The 21757-nt window shown below is 38.8% G+C and overlaps 1 protein-coding gene across 1 annotated transcript; it reads left to right on the top strand.

Moving 5' to 3' along the window:
• The first annotated feature begins 383 nt into the window (after positions 1 to 383).
• LOC145435424 (ficolin-2-like) lies at positions 384 to 20042 on the top strand. Its single transcript, XM_080312701.1, has 5 exons — positions 384 to 426; positions 490 to 644; positions 701 to 797; positions 18806 to 18902; positions 19692 to 20042. The coding sequence occupies exons 1-5, from the start codon at positions 384 to 386 to the stop codon at positions 19996 to 19998; spliced, it is 699 nt and encodes a 232-aa protein (XP_080168827.1). The 3' UTR covers positions 19999 to 20042.
• The last annotated feature ends 1715 nt before the right edge of the window (positions 20043 to 21757 follow it).

The following is a 21757-nucleotide window of genomic DNA, read 5'->3' on the forward strand; positions in this document are numbered from 1 at the left end:
CCTGCAATCCCAGCCTTTACGCTGCGAGCTCAATAAGAGGTTTCTGATATATATTTTTGGACTTCCAACACTTGCGTTGTCTGTAACATTAGATGGAATTCTTTCTCTCCGCACTGCTGTTTTTATCCGTTTTCGATATGTCGCCAACGTGGGCAACAAACGTTCGACCATCGCCTTTCAAAGGCATTGTCTGCAGCCAGTGCCAGCAATGGTGCGAGAACACCGATTTGGTAACCACAGGAAGTGTTAGGGTGGGTAAAGCTGGCCCACGGGGTGTTCGCGGTTACCCTGGCCCACAGGGACCGATCGGTAGACCTGGTGATACTGGACCACGTGGTGAAGATGGGCCAATTGGGCCTACCGGTCCCCAAGGCGTCCTGAACATGACTCTGATCGAGCAAACCATGGACAGAAAAGTCAAGGAAGGTGAGCAGTTCATCGCTGTCATTCGCCGAGGGACGTTTATGTACCGAAATCTATGATTTCTAGCTTTTCAAATGTTCACCCCGAGAAGTTGTGATGGCTTTAAATTGGAATCGGCATTAGCGCGTAATGACTCTGGGGGTGTCTTCGATTTGTACATCCCCACAGTTGGATTCAAGGGTGTATTCTGTGACGTAACTGACGATGGTGGAAACTGGACCGTACGTTTATTGCACGTTATCTGTTCAAATGAGATTTATGTTCGGTTCCTCAAAAGGTTTTCCAGCGAAGAATGAACGGAAACGTTGATTTTGAAAGAGGTTGGGATGAATACGTGAAGGGATTTGGCGATTTGCGAGGAGATCATTGGTTGGGTATGATTTGGTATCGATAACTTTGTTGCTGGTTCTATCTAATGAACTGCGCCCAGCATGATGAAGAGCACGCAGTGTATTGTCGTGATAATCATTAGGACTCGTAATTTGAACAAATAGATATCGAGATATCGGTACCCAAATCCTTATACGTTATTGGTGTGATCCAATGTCTTAAATATTGGTATTATAGACTACATTATCTTTATCGGTCACATGAAAAGCCGTTATGAATTTTTTTAAATTAAATCAATCATAATATAGTGATTTTCAACCTGATAGGGAGAGAGAAAGAGAGACGAAAAGAGAAGAGCTAGCCCACTGTTCTCAATTGAGGTTTGCCTACACGAGGTGATTAAGCACGCTCCACCAGTGGTGGCTCGCGACAATATCGGATGGTGGGACAAAGTGTGAACGCGTTGTTTATATAAGGAATAGACTGTGTTGTGATGACTCGAGTCCGACTCGAGTCACGATTTTCTGATAACTCGACTCGATTCGAGTCAATCTGTGTATTGACTCGACTTCGACTCGAGTCATTGCGCATGACTCGAGCCAAGTCATATGAATCGAGACTCAGACGGCCAGAGCCGACATTTCATTGTAATATAGTAAATTGTAATATATTAAATCTTATTAAACTATTAAGATTTCGTCTATTGGTACCGGTACTCGAAAAGGCGACAAGAATCTGCTAAAAGTGAGAAAAATTAGTATATTATATACGCGAACCATTCGATATCCCTAAACAGAAATATGGTAAGTGGGTTTAACAAGACTTTAACTGGAAACTGAGCAGTCAACACAATCAATTTGACTCGGACTCGAGTCATAATGCTATGACTCGGACTCGGCCCTCTGCGCGCTGACTGGACTTGGACTTGACTCAGGGGTAAATTGAAAATGACTTGCCTTGACTCGAGTCGAAACTATAGAAGTGAGATTGACTTGTCACTCGGAGCCTCGTGACTTGGTTAAAACCCTGCGTCAGACGTCAGGCATGGGTACCTAGGCTAAACATATTTGAAAATATTCTGAAGAAAATATGAAGTACAGTAATCCATAAGCACATTTTAACGTTTGTATCAGTAGGGCTACTGTGCGCGGCGTGATATATTAGTTGCAAAATGCTCAATAACGAGTTCCTTCAAATCTGAAATGCCAAGAATGACAGCGTTGGCAGTCGAGAGCACAGCTAACGCATCGAGATTATCTTTACACTTCCCGATTCTAAGAAAAATCTCTATGCGTTTCAATGTACTGAAACCACGCTCGTATTCCGAGAATGAAATCGGGGTGGTTAAAATGATATAATAAAGCTATGGCCTACTAACGATTTCCGCCCAATATAGTCGACGTATACTATATGGAGTGGATGGAACTCTTGAAATCTTCATTGGTTCGACAGTTATAGTAAGTAGATATAGATAATTAGTACGGAATTGGTATACTGATGATGATGACCACCGACCGTAAAATGCTGCATAACTATGCAGTCCTGGTGTAAGATATTTTTGGTCTGTCTATGACACTGGTCGGAAGCCTTTTTTCGTCGAAGGAGCCATTTTTACCCTATCTTTTCTATTGTCAATGTCATTCCACTGTGAAAAAAAATGTTTGAAACAAGGACTTGTTTTAAACATGTTTGTTTTAAATTTATTTTTATTTTTGATGCAACCCTATGTGACACAACGCATGCGGCTTGCTGTGTGTAATTTTGCCGAATAAATTTGCGAATGAAAGCCGTAAACTTGGTGCACTGTTAGACGAAATCATCAAAATGAACCATGCGCAATCTCATCACCAATTTCGGTATGGAACACCGCCAAAATCAATACAGACCAACATCGAATTATACGTAAAATATCTTGAGATATAAACTGATAAAGTGATCAGCTGTTAGTAAACATGGGAAACGAAATAGATATCACACTTGACAATGGGAGTTGTAAGCAAGTGGCTTGAAGGCTATAAGCTCACGATGAAAACGATATTGGCGAACATCAAATTAAATAAATATTGGATTGCAAACCTAGGAACTTAATAAACTTTTACATGAGATCATCGAGATATACCATTGAAAATCCTATCACCTATCTCGGTATTGAATGCAGTTAAAATTAGCACCGACCAACACTGGCTGTTGCGTGAAATCCGCAATGCGGTAGGTAATGCAGATCGGCGCACATCCCTACCATACTCGACCTCGATAAATAAATTACTGCCCTAATCATTGAGTGTCCTTGACACTTGGCGCAGCGTTCGATACTAAAATCAAGACATACCGTGCAAAAGCTCATGACAGATCTCGGCATTGATCATCGTTAATATCAATAGAGACCAATACCGGCCTTTGTGTAAAATCTCTCAGCAATATATGACGGTTCAGCTTACACTAGACTTACGAAACGAAATGACCACTCACATAATTCATTGGCAAACATAGAACTTGGCTCACCGTTCGATACTAAAATCAAAACATACCATGCCAAATCTTACGACCGATCTCGGTACGAAACATTGCCAAAATCAATAAAGATCAATACCGGCGTTTAAGTAAAATCTGTTTGCGATACATGAAGGATCAGCACACACTTGACTCGAAAACGAAATTACTACCCAAGTCCTTGAGTAGCAACCCTAAAAATACGGGGGTCACTTTTTGCAGAACTGTCCATAACTTTTCAAATTCATACCGTGACCTTATCAAGACCTTAATCTGGGCCGTTCCCGTTTGAAAGTGAGTGAGTATAGCCTCATACCGATTCCGCCTACGATCGACAACTCATGACTTGTCTACCATGTCTAGGGTTTTAATAAGTCTATAATATTAACAAACTTTTTCTAATAAACTCTCTCTCTTCCCCCCTCTCTCTCTCTCTCTCTCTCTCTCTGAGTCTTTCTCACTTTTCAAGGTCACCCCCAGGATGGCGTCAGAGAGTAAACAATGATGCATCAGGACGTGGCCACTGTTGCCTGGTTTTTTGAACTAGCCGTCAACCATCGTCGTAAACCGCGTGGTTTGTCAGGTATCGCAAAATCAAAAATATAAGAAATATTTACATATGGTCGTAGTCAGTGAGTGGTCATCATGGTCAACATCATTATCAAGACACAATCGGACCCCTACCGCCTAGCTCAGGGGCGGGCAACTTCTCCAATCGGCGGGCCGGATACAGGAAAATTAAGTACTTAGCGGGCCGGATTGCTGAATCGATACATTATTCGCCCATTCATCCTCATATACAAGGAATAAACCGTATTTAATTAATGTATTTTAACGACAGCAATGTCGCTTCAAAGCCATTTCTCGCCGATGAATGACTAAGATAATGTGGATTTGAGAACAGCATTGTCATACAGGCGCCGCTATGTCTGCTTCCCTCTGATCAATTAACACACGGTGCAATCCTTATTAAGATTGCAAGGCGTTCGTTAAGCCCGGTAGTAGTTAGTATGATCGCTCGTGATGCGCCATTGTGGCTTATGGGCCCGCTGGTGACCTGCCGCGAAACTCGTGTTGGTGACCCCACCCTTTTGACCCCCCCTTCCGCTGGTGACCTGCCATGTGTTCTTATGGGATCTCTGGTGACCCCACCCTTTCAGGTATAGGGCTCGCTCATGACCTGCCGTGAAAACTCGTGTTGGTGACTCCACCCTTTTCGAGGCCCTATCGCTGATGACCTGCCGTCTGGTATTCGAGGGAATCCTAACGTTTACGGTGAATGCGACAATGATATATCGTTATTCTTATGGACGCGGCGATGATTCGTACTTTCGGGTATAAGTTTTGTTGACATGTCATACTCTCAGCAAAAAGGTGTGAAATAGTTTGCTAAATCTACGAATCAACAGTCGCATGGTAATGTTTTGGTAATTAGTTTGCCACAGAGCCGGCGTAGACGGCGATTCAAATACCAACAATAGCCGCGTTCACATACTAACACTCCAAGTAGGTGTGAAATAGTTTGCAAAACCCCGCGATCGCTGACAAGATAATGCCTCGGACATAGCCATCTTTCGCGACTTGGTGTTACAGGCATATCGATCGCTCACGCGGTGAAATTTTCGTAAGCGGTTTGTCACAGAACTTGATTTCCCTCGTAAGATTTAATAAGTAACGAATAACAGACCGTCAGTGTCGGTAACTTGAATAGCGACAAATTGTCACTTATTTCTGCTCCAACCCTAATCCTTTGTGAAGTGAACGCTTATTCAAAAATGTGTGAAATAATTGTAAAATCCTACGACCGCTCACGGGGTAATGATTCAGACATAGCGATCCCTCATGCCCGCTCACAAGGTGATATTTCGGTAATTAGTTTGTCACAGAACCGTCGCAGACGGCGATTCGAAAACCAACAATTTGGCACGCGATCGCTATATGTTTTGACACTTCGGAACAGTGGCTGACTTTAGTTTCATGATAAGAATTATGAGAGTATTCAAGCAATGTGTCAATTTGTCAACTTGAAATGAAACTCACTACACAAATCAAGTTGATTCGTATCTGAATGTGTTAATTCGGTACAACTCTAATTCTTTTGAGAAATCTTTTCGTGATCTGTTGAATCGAACGTAACCTGAATATTACTGACGCCGACTTTCAGCCCCATCGAATTATTCGCACATTCCGCGCCGCTGTTCCACACCTATAGAATCAATACCAACTAGCTCAACGAGAATCAGGAATCACAAGTATACACATACAATAATTGTATTTAATACTGAGAAATCAAACGCTTAACAAAAACACGCAACTAATCATTTACCAACTCTAGCATTACCAAAAAAATTCAGGCATTGTTGATTGAAAATCCTTGAATCCTTATTATCAAAAAAATGTTAGAGTACGGTGTCGGAATCCACTCGCGAGATGTACTAAAGGTAAATTGAGGTAATCCGAAGCGAAATATTTTCACTTGAGGGTAGTGTGAATTGAAATAGGATTGACAAACATGACTACCCACTTTCCCGCAGTCCCCTTTCGATATTATACGCACATTGATTTGAAACAAGTAATGAAACCTTACAACTCTATTCACGATCCGGTTTTACGTTTGTCAAAGAGACATTTCAATATCTTATCACACTCAAAATATTTACTCGCAACAACATTCACAAGTGTTAAATCGATTTTGACTTACTTGATTATATCACTACAACTCGCAAACTTGAATTAATTCAGCCTGGTTGTATTCGTATGACGATAATTTTTATTCGTCTGTAAAAGCCGCTACTAATCTAAAACACAAAGTAATTACTACTCGGTGCATATACGACTTGACATAAACATATTTTGAGTATACGAGATTTGAATGTCTGAACAATAACTGAGAATTAAATTATCACAATTGAATCCATATATGACAGCGTAAAAGATATTGGAATGTCAGCAACTCTTTACGGTCATAGTTACTACCACATCACCTAATTTACCCGGCCAACACGTCATGATCATTCCCGAAATCAACACAAACGCGGTCACTGACTTGAGTTAACCACAAAACGGCATCAAGTTTTTAATCCACTTGTAGCTGACAGATTATTCGAATGCATCGGTGGAGAATATTATTGAACTCGTCGATATTGTTACCTCAACAAATTATCGCTTACGCCGACTGCGAAAGTTAATATCGAATGATAAGACTTGTTCACATATTTGTTGAACACAGACATGACGAAAAACATTACCGATATTTTATAAACTAGTCATATTACTTTTCACATCTATCAATATCAGAATGCAAGTCAGCAAACTTTTTGTTAAATGTAACATAACACTTTTGGAATCGGATTCGATATAGTCATACAAATTGTATTAAACCCAATACCAAAACAAAAGGACTTTTAAGTTCATTGAAATCAAATCATTCGTCTTCGACTTACGCTTTATTAGATTGCACGCAACAATTCGTTACGAATGAGCTGTAACCAAAGTTAAGATATCTTTGTGTCCGCGGATATAGAGGCTGAATATAGCTAACACAATCACGAATCCGCGTTTCAGAGTATTTCACGGATGTAATAAACTTGTTAGGGTCGCCTATCTAAAAGTAAGCATGCGTTCGATTTCCAGACCGACTTTTGCGATGTTTAGGATTCGATTACAATAACCAAGAGTGAGGATTTAACATCAATGTCGTTGCTGTCGGAATTGAAACATTACACAGTGTGAAAATAAATCTTTGATATCAAAGCGCTATCCCAAGTACACGATTAATACTCAACTCCGTTCACACTTTCTATAGAACGTGCTAAATGTAAAATATCGCGAGGTTGCACTCTAAGACTTTGATCATTACAAAAGTAAATTGGAATATGTTCGCTAGATGCATTCAATTCAACTAGAAGTGACTAGTGCACAACACTCGTAATATCAAGGAAGTACTTGCTACACTGTAATTTGCTAAACGTGTTTTGCATTGTTGTTCATTTGTAGTATTGATTGAAATTGTTCTTGAACCCTCAAATAATAATTTCCGACATGAAACCAAACCGCGGAAAGTCGTTACCATCACAAAGAAACAATTTGTACGACGTTTGCCAAATGTATCCTATAGTTAGGTGTACTAGAATTATTTGTCTAACACATACACCGACAATGCAATCGAAAATTTTTCCGTTGTCATTCGCTAAAGTAAATGTCATCACAATACTCTGTCACTAAAAGACGTTACTTGTATGTGATTGAATCCCTAACAATTATCTCACTAAACCGAACTCCAAATAAATTTTACTCACTCGACGGATATGAAACAGCGTCGCTTAATCGGTCTATATCGTTTTTCTAAATGCAAATCATATCCACCCAGCAGAAAACAATTTTCACTCGCTTGGTAATGAAACCGAAGTCTCCATTTGATATTTTATTTTTGGTCAAATACTTTGCAATGAACACATTTGAGTGGCTGAGCTTTACATCATCAAGCTGTCATCTGTAAATCAAGATTACACCCAACTTGTAACTGTACGATACCGGGTTGCATCAGTTTGCTATTTTTGTCATTTAGTGACTGCTGAACATACCAAACGATACACATTCACTCACGAAATACTGTGTTGATCGTAATTTCCATCATCGTGATAATCGAAGTACATTTGTTTCGAGTTCATAACAGCCGACTACTTCTCTATGACATGACGAATATTTGAAAAGTTATGCTTAGAAGATTGGTGCATCTCGCAAAAAATAATATACCACTCATATTGATACTGTTACTCCATCGACCGGTATTTTCAAACGAGTCGATTTTCAACCGAGCAAAATTTATTACTTGAGTTATCCCGCTTACTATATTTAAATGTAAACTCACCCGTCTTTCAAAACCACAACAAACAATGATAAAAAGTACACAAGCAAACACAACAAGTTTTACTTTTGTAGGACATTAATTATTATTCCACGCATCTCATTTCATACTAAGTGTATATGAAAGATATTCATGGTACACGAAAATATTCGATATTCCATGCTACGTACATACGCAATGATTGGTGACGCTTTCACACTATTTCGATTTAGTGTATCAAAAACAACAACAACAATTTTCACTCTCTTGACTTATGAAAACAACAGACGAACCTTCATTCAATATTTTGTTTTTGTCAACTAGTTACTTTTTCATGAGACCCCCACAACTCTTACAAAAGTACGAAAGATATTTACATCGCACAAAGTAATCAACTTTACTCGATATTCTCACATTACGAAACTAAAGAAAGGTTGGTTTGACTCTACAAACTGTTTCGTTACCTCAAGACCTTTATTGTCTGAATGGTTGTTCATGTGTCTTAAGAATCAAATAGTTCAACACAGCACTACTACCAACAGTAACATCAGAGTTGTTTACACAAAAGTTTGTATGTGCGCAGTATGCGAATACCACGTGTAAGTCCAGCACAATTGCAGTATCCAGCCGAGATTAGTTAACACCAATTTATTACAACGGAGCCACGTAAACTTTCGTGAATGTAAGGCATACTCATTTCTCGAGATTATGTCAATGTCATAGCAATAAACCAGCTACTCCAACAACAGAGTACATACGTTTTCTAGTAACGACTCTCGAATCTTACACACAGATCAATCTACTTTGCTAACAAAAAGTGCTGAGTCATCGTATGATTGCCCTCACAACAAAACAGCTAGAAGATATTATCATACAAAAATATTCCTAACCCTTTGCGCACCAGTGACAAATCATACAACAAACATTTTTTGTGAGTCGAATTGTTGTTCAGTGTCAAGTCTACCTGTTGAAACGTACATTAAAACAGCACAGTCACAATTCAATTAAAACCACAAATCTATTTTGATTTCGTCACAAACTGTCACATACAGAAAAATAAATTTTCTTTCCCCAACACATACTTGTAACCAATCGCTTTCACTAAACACACAACTCCATAAAAGTATTTACTTTCTACAACATAGACATTCCGATGTAGTCAAGAAATATTTTTATTAATCAAAATCATCGATTTCTGTTCACGGCGTTAGTGTGTGCATGTCATACCTGTGGACCCCGTATTAAAATGGACACGACACGACTGAATGTAACGGGGTAGAAGTCTATCGCATCGATTTACATGTGGTCTTCGCTACGGTTTCAAAAAACGAATCATCTATTTTGCATTGGTCGAGACCGAGTGAATCAGTTACATGTATTCGCAGTAATCATTTTGCTTGTCATATGCGAATGATAGGTTTGCTACTCCGATAAATCAAATCAACATACAACAATCTTCTTGACGATCATAATAGCAATTTCATTTTCCACCATTTCGTAATTGTATACACCCGAAAAGTATATTGTAAAACTCGGAAACTACGTTTAACAAGACCAGTCACACTACCGGCGTTGAACACAAGATACCTACCCAAGTCAAGATATCATACTGGTTTGGACAACTGACGTTTACCTGTGTAAAATTATCATTTTCACTTGGAGGTCCACCGTTACCTAACTAAAATACCATTGTCCTTTGGAGATTTATCGTTTACCCAGTGTAACAAACACCTTTTCACTTGGAAATCTATTTTTGCCCTGGATAACAAACCTTTTTCTCTTGGAAATATATTTTTTCTCTGGGTAACAAACCTTTTTCACTTGGAAATATATTTTTCCCCTGAGTAACTAACTATTTTCTTTGGGAAATATATTTTTTCTCTGAGTAACAACACCATTTTCGCTTGGAGATGTGATGTTTGCCTAAGTAAAAATACCATTTTTCGTTTTGAAATCTGACAACCACACGCATCAATTTGGTATTTGCTGTATTGACGAAAGTTTGAAATAGATTACAACGAATAGTGACGAAAATATACACGACAATCGGTTTCAGAGTATACTCGCGTCGGTAGCAACACATCTATATCATCGGTTAACCACATGAAATAACAATATACTCTTGTATATCGAAATGTATGCTTTGGAAAATGACGAATATTGTGTACCCTGATGTGTGCCCGGGTTCGTACTTTAGTTTTTGTACAGAGTCCATACGTCTGAATAAAACACCACCTCGACTTTGGTACCTGGTTGGTATATGGATATGGTCGGAAATCGATGAATTTAGGTTCTCGTCGTACTAACAGTTCCGGGTTGAGTTTTCTCACACATGTTTACTATATTGTGTCACTCTTTATTGGTCAATACATATCCCACCGTTCAGTCTGAAATCGTAAACCCGAGAAAGTATTAACCGGATCCGGATATCAACTCTGAATCAAAAAACCAATGAAACATGTTACACTCTGTGTTTCCATGAAAATAACAAGACATTACACATCAAGTATACTTCACGATTGTTCATAGATACCAAGTATTCGCGTAAACGCGGTGTGTGACATTACATACATCATGGATAACAATCTAACATCATGGTCGGCGTTACAAGCATCATGGACGACAAATTCATGTTCTCTCAAGTCTCGTCATGAACCGACTCTGTACATTCAATGTGGGGGTACATGACTTGGAGACAGACAAACACACATTTTTACTATATTCCGAGGTCTGGATCACGATGCAAGTCTACCTGAGAATCCAAACTACCTTGTGAATGTGATAAATCAAGGTGTGAACCGTGAAAGGGATGAAATCTCGGTGAAATAGTGTGCGACTCATTTTTCTCCAAGTTGAATACATGTCGGTTCATGCTAAGATCATGTTACGATCGAATATGTGTGTTTGTCTGTCTCCAAGTCATGTACCCCCACATTGAATGTACAGAGTCGGTTCATGACGAGACTTGAGAGAACATGAATTTGTCGTCCATGATGCTTGTAACGCCGACCATGATGTTATCCATGATGTATGTAATGTCACACACCGCGTTTACGCGAATACTTGGTATCTATGAACAATCGTGAAGTATACTTGATGTGTAATGTCTTGTTATTTTCATGGAAACACAGAGTGTAACATGTTTCATTGGTTTTTTGATTCAGAGTTGATATCCGGATCCGGTTAATACTTTCTCGGGTTTACGATTTCAGACTGAACGGTGGGATATGTATTGACCAATAAAGAGTGACACAATATAGTAAACATGTGTGAGAAAACTCAATCCGGAACTGTTAGTACGACGAGAACCTAAATTCATCGATTTCCGACCATATCCATATACCAACCAGGTACCAAAGTCGAGGTGGTGTTTTATTCAGACGTATGGACTCTGTACAAAAACTAAAGTACGAACCCGGGCACACATCAGGGTACACAATATTCGTCATTTTCCAAAGCATACATTTCGATATACAAGAGTATATTGTTATTTCATGTGGTTAACCGATGATATAGATGTGTTGCTACCGACGCGAGTATACTCTGAAACCGATTGTCGTGTATATTTTCGTCACTATTCGTTGTAATCTATTTCAAACTTTCGTCAATACAGCAAATACCAAATTGATGCGTGTGGTTGTCAGATTTCAAAACGAAAAATGGTATTTTTACTTAGGCAAACATCACATCTCCAAGCGAAAATGGTGTTGTTACTCAGAGAAAAAATATATTTCCCAAAGAAAATAGTTAGTTACTCAGGGGAAAAATATATTTCCAAGTGAAAAAGGTTTGTTACCCAGAGAAAAAATATATTTCCAAGAGAAAAAGGTTTGTTATCCAGGGCAAAAATAGATTTCCAAGTGAAAAGGTGTTTGTTACACTGGGTAAACGATAAATCTCCAAAGGACAATGGTATTTTAGTTAGGTAACGGTGGACCTCCAAGTGAAAATGATAATTTTACACAGGTAAACGTCAGTTGTCCAAACCAGTATGATATCTTGACTTGGGTAGGTATCTTGTGTTCAACGCCGGTAGTGTGACTGGTCTTGTTAAACGTAGTTTCCGAGTTTTACAATATACTTTTCGGGTGTATACAATTACGAAATGGTGGAAAATGAAATTGCTATTATGATCGTCAAGAAGATTGTTGTATGTTGATTTGATTTATCGGAGTAGCAAACCTATCATTCGCATATGACAAGCAAAATGATTACTGCGAATACATGTAACTGATTCACTCGGTCTCGACCAATGCAAAATAGATGATTCGTTTTTTGAAACCGTAGCGAAGACCACATGTAAATCGATGCGATAGACTTCTACCCCGTTACATTCAGTCGTGTCGTGTCCATTTTAATACGGGGTCCACAGGTATGACATGCACACACTAACGCCGTGAACAGAAATCGATGATTTTGATTAATAAAAATATTTCTTGACTACATCGGAATGTCTATGTTGTAGAAAGTAAATACTTTTATGGAGTTGTGTGTTTAGTGAAAGCGATTGGTTACACGTATGTGTTGGGGAAAGAAAATTTATTTTTCTGTATGTGACAGTTTGTGACGAAATCAAAATAGATTTGTGGTTTTAATTGAATTGTGACTGTGCTGTTTTAATGTACGTTTCAACAGGTAGACTTGACACTGAACAACAATTCGACTCACAAAAAATGTTTGTTGTATGATTTGTCACTGGTGCGCAAAGGGTTAGGAATATTTTTGTATGATAATATCTTCTAGCTGTTTTGTTGTGAGGGCAATCATACGATGACTCAGCACTTTTTGTTAGCAAAGTAGATTGATCTGTGTGTAAGATTCGAGAGTCGTTACTAGAAAACGTATGTACTCTGTTGTTGGAGTAGCTGGTTTATTGCTATGACATTGACATAATCTCGAGAAATGAGTATGCCTTACATTCACGAAAGTTTACGTGGCTCCGTTGTAATAAATTGGTGTTAACTAATCTCGGCTGGATACTGCAATTGTGCTGGACTTACACGTGGTATTCGCATACTGCGCACATACAAACTTTTGTGTAAACAACTCTGATGTTACTGTTGGTAGTAGTGCTGTGTTGAACTATTTGATTCTTAAGACACATGAACAACCATTCAGACAATAAAGGTCTTGAGGTAACGAAACAGTTTGTAGAGTCAAACCAACCTTTCTTGAGTTTCGTAATGTGAGAATATCGAGTAAAGTTGATTACTTTGTGCGATGTAAATATCTTTCGTACTTTTGTAAGAGTTGTGGGGGTCTCATGAAAAAGTAACTAGTTGACAAAAACAAAATATTGAATGAAGGTTCGTCTGTTGTTTTCATAAGTCAAGAGAGTGAAAATTGTTGTTGTTGTTTTTGATACACTAAATCGAAATAGTGTGAAAGCGTCACCAATCATTGCGTATGTACGTAGCATGGAATATCGAATATTTTCGTGTACCATGAATATCTTTCATATACACTTAGTATGAAATGAGATGCGTGGAATAATAATTAATGTCCTACAAAAGTAAAACTTGTTGTGTTTGCTTGTGTACTTTTTATCATTGTTTGTTGTGGTTTTGAAAGACGGGTGAGTTTACATTTAAATATAGTAAGCGGGATAACTCAAGTAATAAATTTTGCTCGGTTGAAAATCGACTCGTTTGAAAATACCGGTCGATGGAGTAACAGTATCAATATGAGTGGTATATTATTTTTTGCGAGATGCACCAATCTTCTAAGCATAACTTTTCAAATATTCGTCATGTCATAGAGAAGTAGTCGGCTGTTATGAACTCGAAACAAATGTACTTCGATTATCACGATGATGGAAATTACGATCAACACAGTATTTCGTGAGTGAATGTGTATCGTTTGGTATGTTCAGCAGTCACTAAATGACAAAAATAGCAAACTGATGCAACCCGGTATCGTACAGTTACAAGTTGGGTGTAATCTTGATTTACAGATGACAGCTTGATGATGTAAAGCTCAGCCACTCAAATGTGTTCATTGCAAAGTATTTGACCAAAAATAAAATATCAAATGGAGACTTCGGTTTCATTACCAAGCGAGTGAAAATTGTTTTCTGCTGGGTGGATATGATTTGCATTTAGAAAAACGATATAGACCGATTAAGCGACGCTGTTTCATATCCGTCGAGTGAGTAAAATTTATTTGGAGTTCGGTTTAGTGAGATAATTGTTAGGGATTCAATCACATACAAGTAACGTCTTTTAGTGACAGAGTATTGTGATGACATTTACTTTAGCGAATGACAACGGAAAAATTTTCGATTGCATTGTCGGTGTATGTGTTAGACAAATAATTCTAGTACACCTAACTATAGGATACATTTGGCAAACGTCGTACAAATTGTTTCTTTGTGATGGTAACGACTTTCCGCGGTTTGGTTTCATGTCGGAAATTATTATTTGAGGGTTCAAGAACAATTTCAATCAATACTACAAATGAACAACAATGCAAAACACGTTTAGCAAATTACAGTGTAGCAAGTACTTCCTTGATATTACGAGTGTTGTGCACTAGTCACTTCTAGTTGAATTGAATGCATCTAGCGAACATATTCCAATTTACTTTTGTAATGATCAAAGTCTTAGAGTGCAACCTCGCGATATTTTACATTTAGCACGTTCTATAGAAAGTGTGAACGGAGTTGAGTATTAATCGTGTACTTGGGATAGCGCTTTGATATCAAAGATTTATTTTCACACTGTGTAATGTTTCAATTCCGACAGCAACGACATTGATGTTAAATCCTCACTCTTGGTTATTGTAATCGAATCCTAAACATCGCAAAAGTCGGTCTGGAAATCGAACGCATGCTTACTTTTAGATAGGCGACCCTAACAAGTTTATTACATCCGTGAAATACTCTGAAACGCGGATTCGTGATTGTGTTAGCTATATTCAGCCTCTATATCCGCGGACACAAAGATATCTTAACTTTGGTTACAGCTCATTCGTAACGAATTGTTGCGTGCAATCTAATAAAGCGTAAGTCGAAGACGAATGATTTGATTTCAATGAACTTAAAAGTCCTTTTGTTTTGGTATTGGGTTTAATACAATTTGTATGACTATATCGAATCCGATTCCAAAAGTGTTATGTTACATTTAACAAAAAGTTTGCTGACTTGCATTCTGATATTGATAGATGTGAAAAGTAATATGACTAGTTTATAAAATATCGGTAATGTTTTTCGTCATGTCTGTGTTCAACAAATATGTGAACAAGTCTTATCATTCGATATTAACTTTCGCAGTCGGCGTAAGCGATAATTTGTTGAGGTAACAATATCGACGAGTTCAATAATATTCTCCATCGATGCATTCGAATAATCTGTCAGCTACAAGTGGATTAAAAACTTGATGCCGTTTTGTGGTTAACTCAAGTCAGTGACCGCGTTTGTGTTGATTTCGGGAATGATCATGACGTGTTGGCCGGGTAAATTAGGTGATGTGGTAGTAACTATGACCGTAAAGAGTTGCTGACATTCCAATATCTTTTACGCTGTCATATATGGATTCAATTGTGATAATTTAATTCTCAGTTATTGTTCAGACATTCAAATCTCGTATACTCAAAATATGTTTATGTCAAGTCGTATATGCACCGAGTAGTAATTACTTTGTGTTTTAGATTAGTAGCGGCTTTTACAGACGAATAAAAATTATCGTCATACGAATACAACCAGGCTGAATTAATTCAAGTTTGCGAGTTGTAGTGATATAATCAAGTAAGTCAAAATCGATTTAACACTTGTGAATGTTGTTGCGAGTAAATATTTTGAGTGTGATAAGATATTGAAATGTCTCTTTGACAAACGTAAAACCGGATCGTGAATAGAGTTGTAAGGTTTCATTACTTGTTTCAAATCAATGTGCGTATAATATCGAAAGGGGACTGCGGGAAAGTGGGTAGTCATGTTTGTCAATCCTATTTCAATTCACACTACCCTCAAGTGAAAATATTTCGCTTCGGATTACCTCAATTTACCTTTAGTACATCTCGCGAGTGGATTCCGACACCGTACTCTAACATTTTTTTGATAATAAGGATTCAAGGATTTTCAATCAACAATGCCTGAATTTTTTTGGTAATGCTAGAGTTGGTAAATGATTAGTTGCGTGTTTTTGTTAAGCGTTTGATTTCTCAGTATTAAATACAATTATTGTATGTGTATACTTGTGATTCCTGATTCTCGTTGAGCTAGTTGGTATTGATTCTATAGGTGTGGAACAGCGGCGCGGAATGTGCGAATAATTCGATGGGGCTGAAAGTCGGCGTCAGTAATATTCAGGTTACGTTCGATTCAACAGATCACGAAAAGATTTCTCAAAAGAATTAGAGTTGTACCGAATTAACACATTCAGATACGAATCAACTTGATTTGTGTAGTGAGTTTCATTTCAAGTTGACAAATTGACACATTGCTTGAATACTCTCATAATTCTTATCATGAAACTAAAGTCAGCCACTGTTCCGAAGTGTCAAAACATATAGCGATCGCGTGCCAAATTGTTGGTTTTCGAATCGCCGTCTGCGACGGTTCTGTGACAAACTAATTACCGAAATATCACCTTGTGAGCGGGCATGAGGGATCGCTATGTCTGAATCATTACCCCGTGAGCGGTCGTAGGATTTTACAATTATTTCACACATTTTTGAATAAGCGTTCACTTCACAAAGGATTAGGGTTGGAGCAGAAATAAGTGACAATTTGTCGCTATTCAAGTTACCGACACTGACGGTCTGTTATTCGTTACTTATTAAATCTTACGAGGGAAATCAAGTTCTGTGACAAACTGCTTACGAAAATTTCACCGCGTGAGCGATCGATATGCCTGTAACACCAAGTCGCGAAAGATGGCTATGTCCGAGGCATTATCTTGTCAGCGATCGCGGGGTTTTGCAAACTATTTCACACCTACTTGGAGTGTTAGTATGTGAACGCGGCTATTGTTGGTATTTGAATCGCCGTCTACGCCGGCTCTGTGGCAAACTAATTACCAAAACATTACCATGCGACTGTTGATTCGTAGATTTAGCAAACTATTTCACACCTTTTTGCTGAGAGTATGACATGTCAACAAAACTTATACCCGAAAGTACGAATCATCGCCGCGTCCATAAGAATAACGATATATCATTGTCGCATTCACCGTAAACGTTAGGATTCCCTCGAATACCAGACGGCAGGTCATCAGCGATAGGGCCTCGAAAAGGGTGGAGTCACCAACACGAGTTTTCACGGCAGGTCATGAGCGAGCCCTATACCTGAAAGGGTGGGGTCACCAGAGATCCCATAAGAACACATGGCAGGTCACCAGCGGAAGGGGGGGTCAAAAGGGTGGGGTCACCAACACGAGTTTCGCGGCAGGTCACCAGCGGGCCCATAAGCCACAATGGCGCATCACGAGCGATCATACTAACTACTCCCGGTACCCTAAATTAACCACGATATTAGTTCATTGGGTTTGAGTACATCGTAAATGCCGATATTGCAAGTCTAGCTTCGACGAACATACGCGTATGCTCCACTCTCGCACGCAGCGCACACACGTGTATAATAACATACTGTCACTAATACTTGACGTTAAGCAAGTAGTGGGGAATCTCGGCAGATTTGGGCCGCGAGCCACAATATCATATAAAACGGGAAACTGTCCGCCCCTGGCCTAGCCCATGGCATGCTTTCTCTTGTCATATCCAACCATTTGCAGACATACTAAACCAGTTCATGACTCACATTCCTTCACGAACGTGGACTTGGACTTGACCTTGATCTTGAACATCACTGAAGCGTGGCCACAATTAACAAATCCCCTCAGAAAACTTCCTAGAACATGGTTTGATGTTCGATAAGGGAACACGGTTTGATGTTCGATAAGGTGATAAATTACACAGAATACCTTACACGTCGACTTCTGATATTCTTCCAGAATTTCTGACACTATTTCCCACTCGGAAAATATCCGGAAATATTTGGTGATAACCACTTTTTCAGGTTTTCGTAACTTTTTTTGCAAACCAAAATGAATCGGAAAAATCTCAGCTTTGAAAAATACTCAACACCCGACGGCAACGGCGTGTCAAAATGGAGTAATCGGTCACGGAGACATGCTGTATCATATATGATACACTGCCCTCAAAAGGGTTAATTACCACCATCACGCCATACCATACCAAGTTTCAGTAATTATGATGGTGCGATACACCGTCGACATATATCAGCAAAAGCCGACTCAACGCATAAGACAGTAATAACGTTCAGATACAGATACCATTTTTACATCGTTCATGTAGAGCAAATCGCGAAGTTGCCCAACCTGCTCGGTAATTTGATGAGTAGATAGGGTAAATCACCGTTTCATTATTGTGAGCGGCTTTGAGGGAACAGGCACGTGAAGCTTGCTATTAGCACTACCGGGGCACGAGCAATGTATGCGAAAACACAGAAGATTTTCGCATATATTTCGCTATATAATGATTGCTGTGCGCCTATAAATGGTAGATTATTGTTACAGCACAGAATTTTAGGTGGGACAATGCCCCAGTTGTCCTACAGAACGAGCCGCCACTATGTTTTACTAGCTATTAAAATGGAGCATTGAGTTGTTAATGTCAAGAACAAAATAAAGGACTTGATATCGATATAAATCGAATCTTATGTTAGTTTGTGACGATCGGCAATATACTTCATTTCAGGTCTGGAAGCATTACATGAAATGACAAAGAGAGGGAATATTGAGTTGAAAATCACATTGATCACAATAGATGAAACTTATTGGGTTGCTAAATACAGGTGAATATCAATTGCGTATATTGTGATTTCGATGCATGCCATAGATTGCATAATAAGCAAAGAAATGCAGAGTCTTTGTTAGATTTACTTCTGAAACGTCACATAACAGTCTGTTTGGGTTATTTCAGCACTATTCCGGAATCAGTTATCAACGTTTCATTACTATTCCGTGTAACACCAAGTCAACAGAATATACTCTTCTCAGCTTTCATTCATTTGTTCGAATACGCGATTTAAATATTTGTCACGTACGAATGATTATATGAAACCTAAATTTGACATCTGACCTTAGTAGTGAGGAAGCCGGTTATATGCTCCAAAATCCGGTTGCTATGATTTTTCATTTTTATTTGGCAAATTATACAGTCGAGTCCGCGTAATTTGGACACCGGATAACCCCAACAACCTCTTTATTCAGCCGAAATCTTAATAACGGAACAAAAGAAAATTTTTACGTAAAAATCTCCGATTATTTGGACAATTATCGACTTAATTCAGACACAGGCTTGCAATTCGCATCGTTATCGTGACTACAGTATAGCGCAGATGAATTTAATTTATTTCGCAATCGTACTGTATTCTGAATGTGTTGTGCGGCTTGAAGCAGAACCACGAAGAGAACAATTGATTTTCCGCTCAACTCAGACCAAGCCGTTTCTCAGACAAAAGGGAGCGGAGCCAACTGTCCGAATTAAGCGGGGTCGACTGAATTCCGATTTCGTTCCGAAACCTGCGATTTACTTCGCGAATGACATTTGTTTAACGTAAGCGCCAATTCTTATTATGCAGCAATTTCCGAATCGGACCCGGAACCGACAACTACAGACTGTCCGTTTCCGGATACTCCGGGAATGCAACCAGAAATGCGTTCCACTATCACAACAATCAACAATTCTCAACGAAAGACGCAGATCACGATAGTCATTCGTCTTGTAATTGCGCTTCTGGCCACAAAGGAGGATGGTGGTATCGCAAATGCGTCGAAGCAAATCTTAATGGACTCTTCCACGGGCCAGCCTGGCAAGGAATGGCGTGGCATGATGGCACCCTCAGACTCCTTCGCTACTCGGAGATGAAGCTTCGTACAAGATTCTGATAAGAAAGATAGACTTCAGATACGCGATGCCTACCTTACGACCGTCATTAATTAATGACCGAAATATTACCCCATACATAACTGGATTCTTGTTACCATGCAATCGCCATTCATGTTTTTATTAGTCTTTGCGACGAATTCGTATTTCCTATAGTCTTTTTGCATGTCATTAGTGACCATGGTGCATCTCTCTGTACACAATCTTTGACCGTGGTGCAAAATGTCGCTGTGGAATCGAAGTAGTTGAAGAAGTTGTCGTTTTCTTTCGATCATATCATGGACATGACTGAGTTTGAAACAATGTGATGAACGAAATCACGGTCAAGATATGAAGGAGAAAATTAAAATTTTACAAAAACTTGATTTTTTATAAGTTTAACTAATGGATTTCAAAATTTTAATTATGAACATAAGCTACTTAGATTTACCTAATTTCTTGTTTAATAAACAACAACAACGACATGATGTCTGACAAATACGTGAAATAAACGTTTCTTGATTAAACTGCTCGCGTTGAGTCGGTTATTACAATTTCCTAGGGTTCAAAATTTGTGAAAAACATTGAAATTATAAATTTTTCGTCGTTCCTTCTGAGAGTTATTCGCTCGAGTATCACTATAGTGTTCTTTTACGCGCAATTCAAAAATAAATAAAAAATTATTCGACCCGACAAAATATTTTATGCGGATCGCGTTGTAAACGCGAATATTTTGAATATAACTTTGAAGTGGATTGAATTGATTAGGTTCCTGGAAATTCCTAACTAAATAATAGGACTGGACACAATGTTTCGAGTAATAAATGATTCAAGTCGAGTAATGAAATGTGATTCTTTTGAGTATTGAATTTAACGCTCCGTGCGACAATTATAGTTTCGGGATCATTTCTTACTGTGGAAGCCTGGCGGCCTTGATCGTTCGTATCATGGCATACGAAACTATTATAAAACCATCTATTACCTTTTTGTTGAGTGCAACCGGCATTATACGCGTTGTGATAGCACAATAAGTATATATTTCCACTTCCCATATCTTTCTTACTGCCATCACGTCGATTCAAATCACGCAGGTACTAGATTTTTGCCCATCCATACTAAATAAATGAATGATTTCCCTGTCGGTTCTGTACCGATATCGTGTTGTATAGAACTGACATTGTCAAACTATACGTTTTTTAATGCTTGTCATAATGTGCATATAACCTTTGGCTGTTTTGTAGGCTATATGATTTCATTTTTTTACACGGACTCAATCACGTCGATGTATATACTCGTGGTGTGAGACGAGATGTGTCCATGTCAATTCACACTTCAGAGACATCTACGCGAAATTTCAGTTCAGTTCAGTTTATTATTGAAGAATTCATCAGATCAAGACGCCACAAGATTGCGATACAATGTAAAGATAGCCATGTGTCAAAACGACTTGGAGTTAAGCTATTTTCCGAGATTCAACTGTTTTTTCATATTCTCATTCTCGAGGGACAGGGTTTTAACCAAGTCACAACGTTCCGAATAACAAGTCATTAGTACTTCGACTCGAGTCAAGTCGACACTCATTTTCAATGCACCTCGAGTCAAATCCAAGTCCGAGTCAGAGAGCAGAGAGTATATTCAGAGTCATAATGTTAAGACTGGCTGCAACACCAATGGGTGCGGGTTCGAGTCCGACCGAGGTTGACTTCCGAATTCCGATACCTAAGTGTTGGAGGTTTACCTAGGCTCCTCCTCGCCACCTCATACGCGTCAGCGGTGTCTTAC

The sequence above is a fragment of the Botryllus schlosseri genome, chromosome 3 (assembly GCF_051294905.1).
Source record: "Botryllus schlosseri isolate E-star chromosome 3, Bs_hap1, whole genome shotgun sequence".
Taxonomy (NCBI): Eukaryota; Metazoa; Chordata; class Ascidiacea; order Stolidobranchia; family Styelidae; genus Botryllus; species Botryllus schlosseri.

Excerpts from the sequence above, each read along its gene's own strand:
- LOC145435424 (XM_080312701.1), top strand. The coding sequence starts at position 384 with ATGACTCTGATCGAGCAAACCATGGACAGAAAAGTCAAGGAAG. Across the intron at positions 645-700 it reads ACGATGGTGGAAACTGGACC|GTTTTCCAGCGAAGAATGAA; the intron begins GTACGTTTATTG and ends GTTCCTCAAAAG. Across the intron at positions 798-18,805 it reads GCGAGGAGATCATTGGTTGG|GTCTGGAAGCATTACATGAA; the intron begins GTATGATTTGGT and ends ACTTCATTTCAG.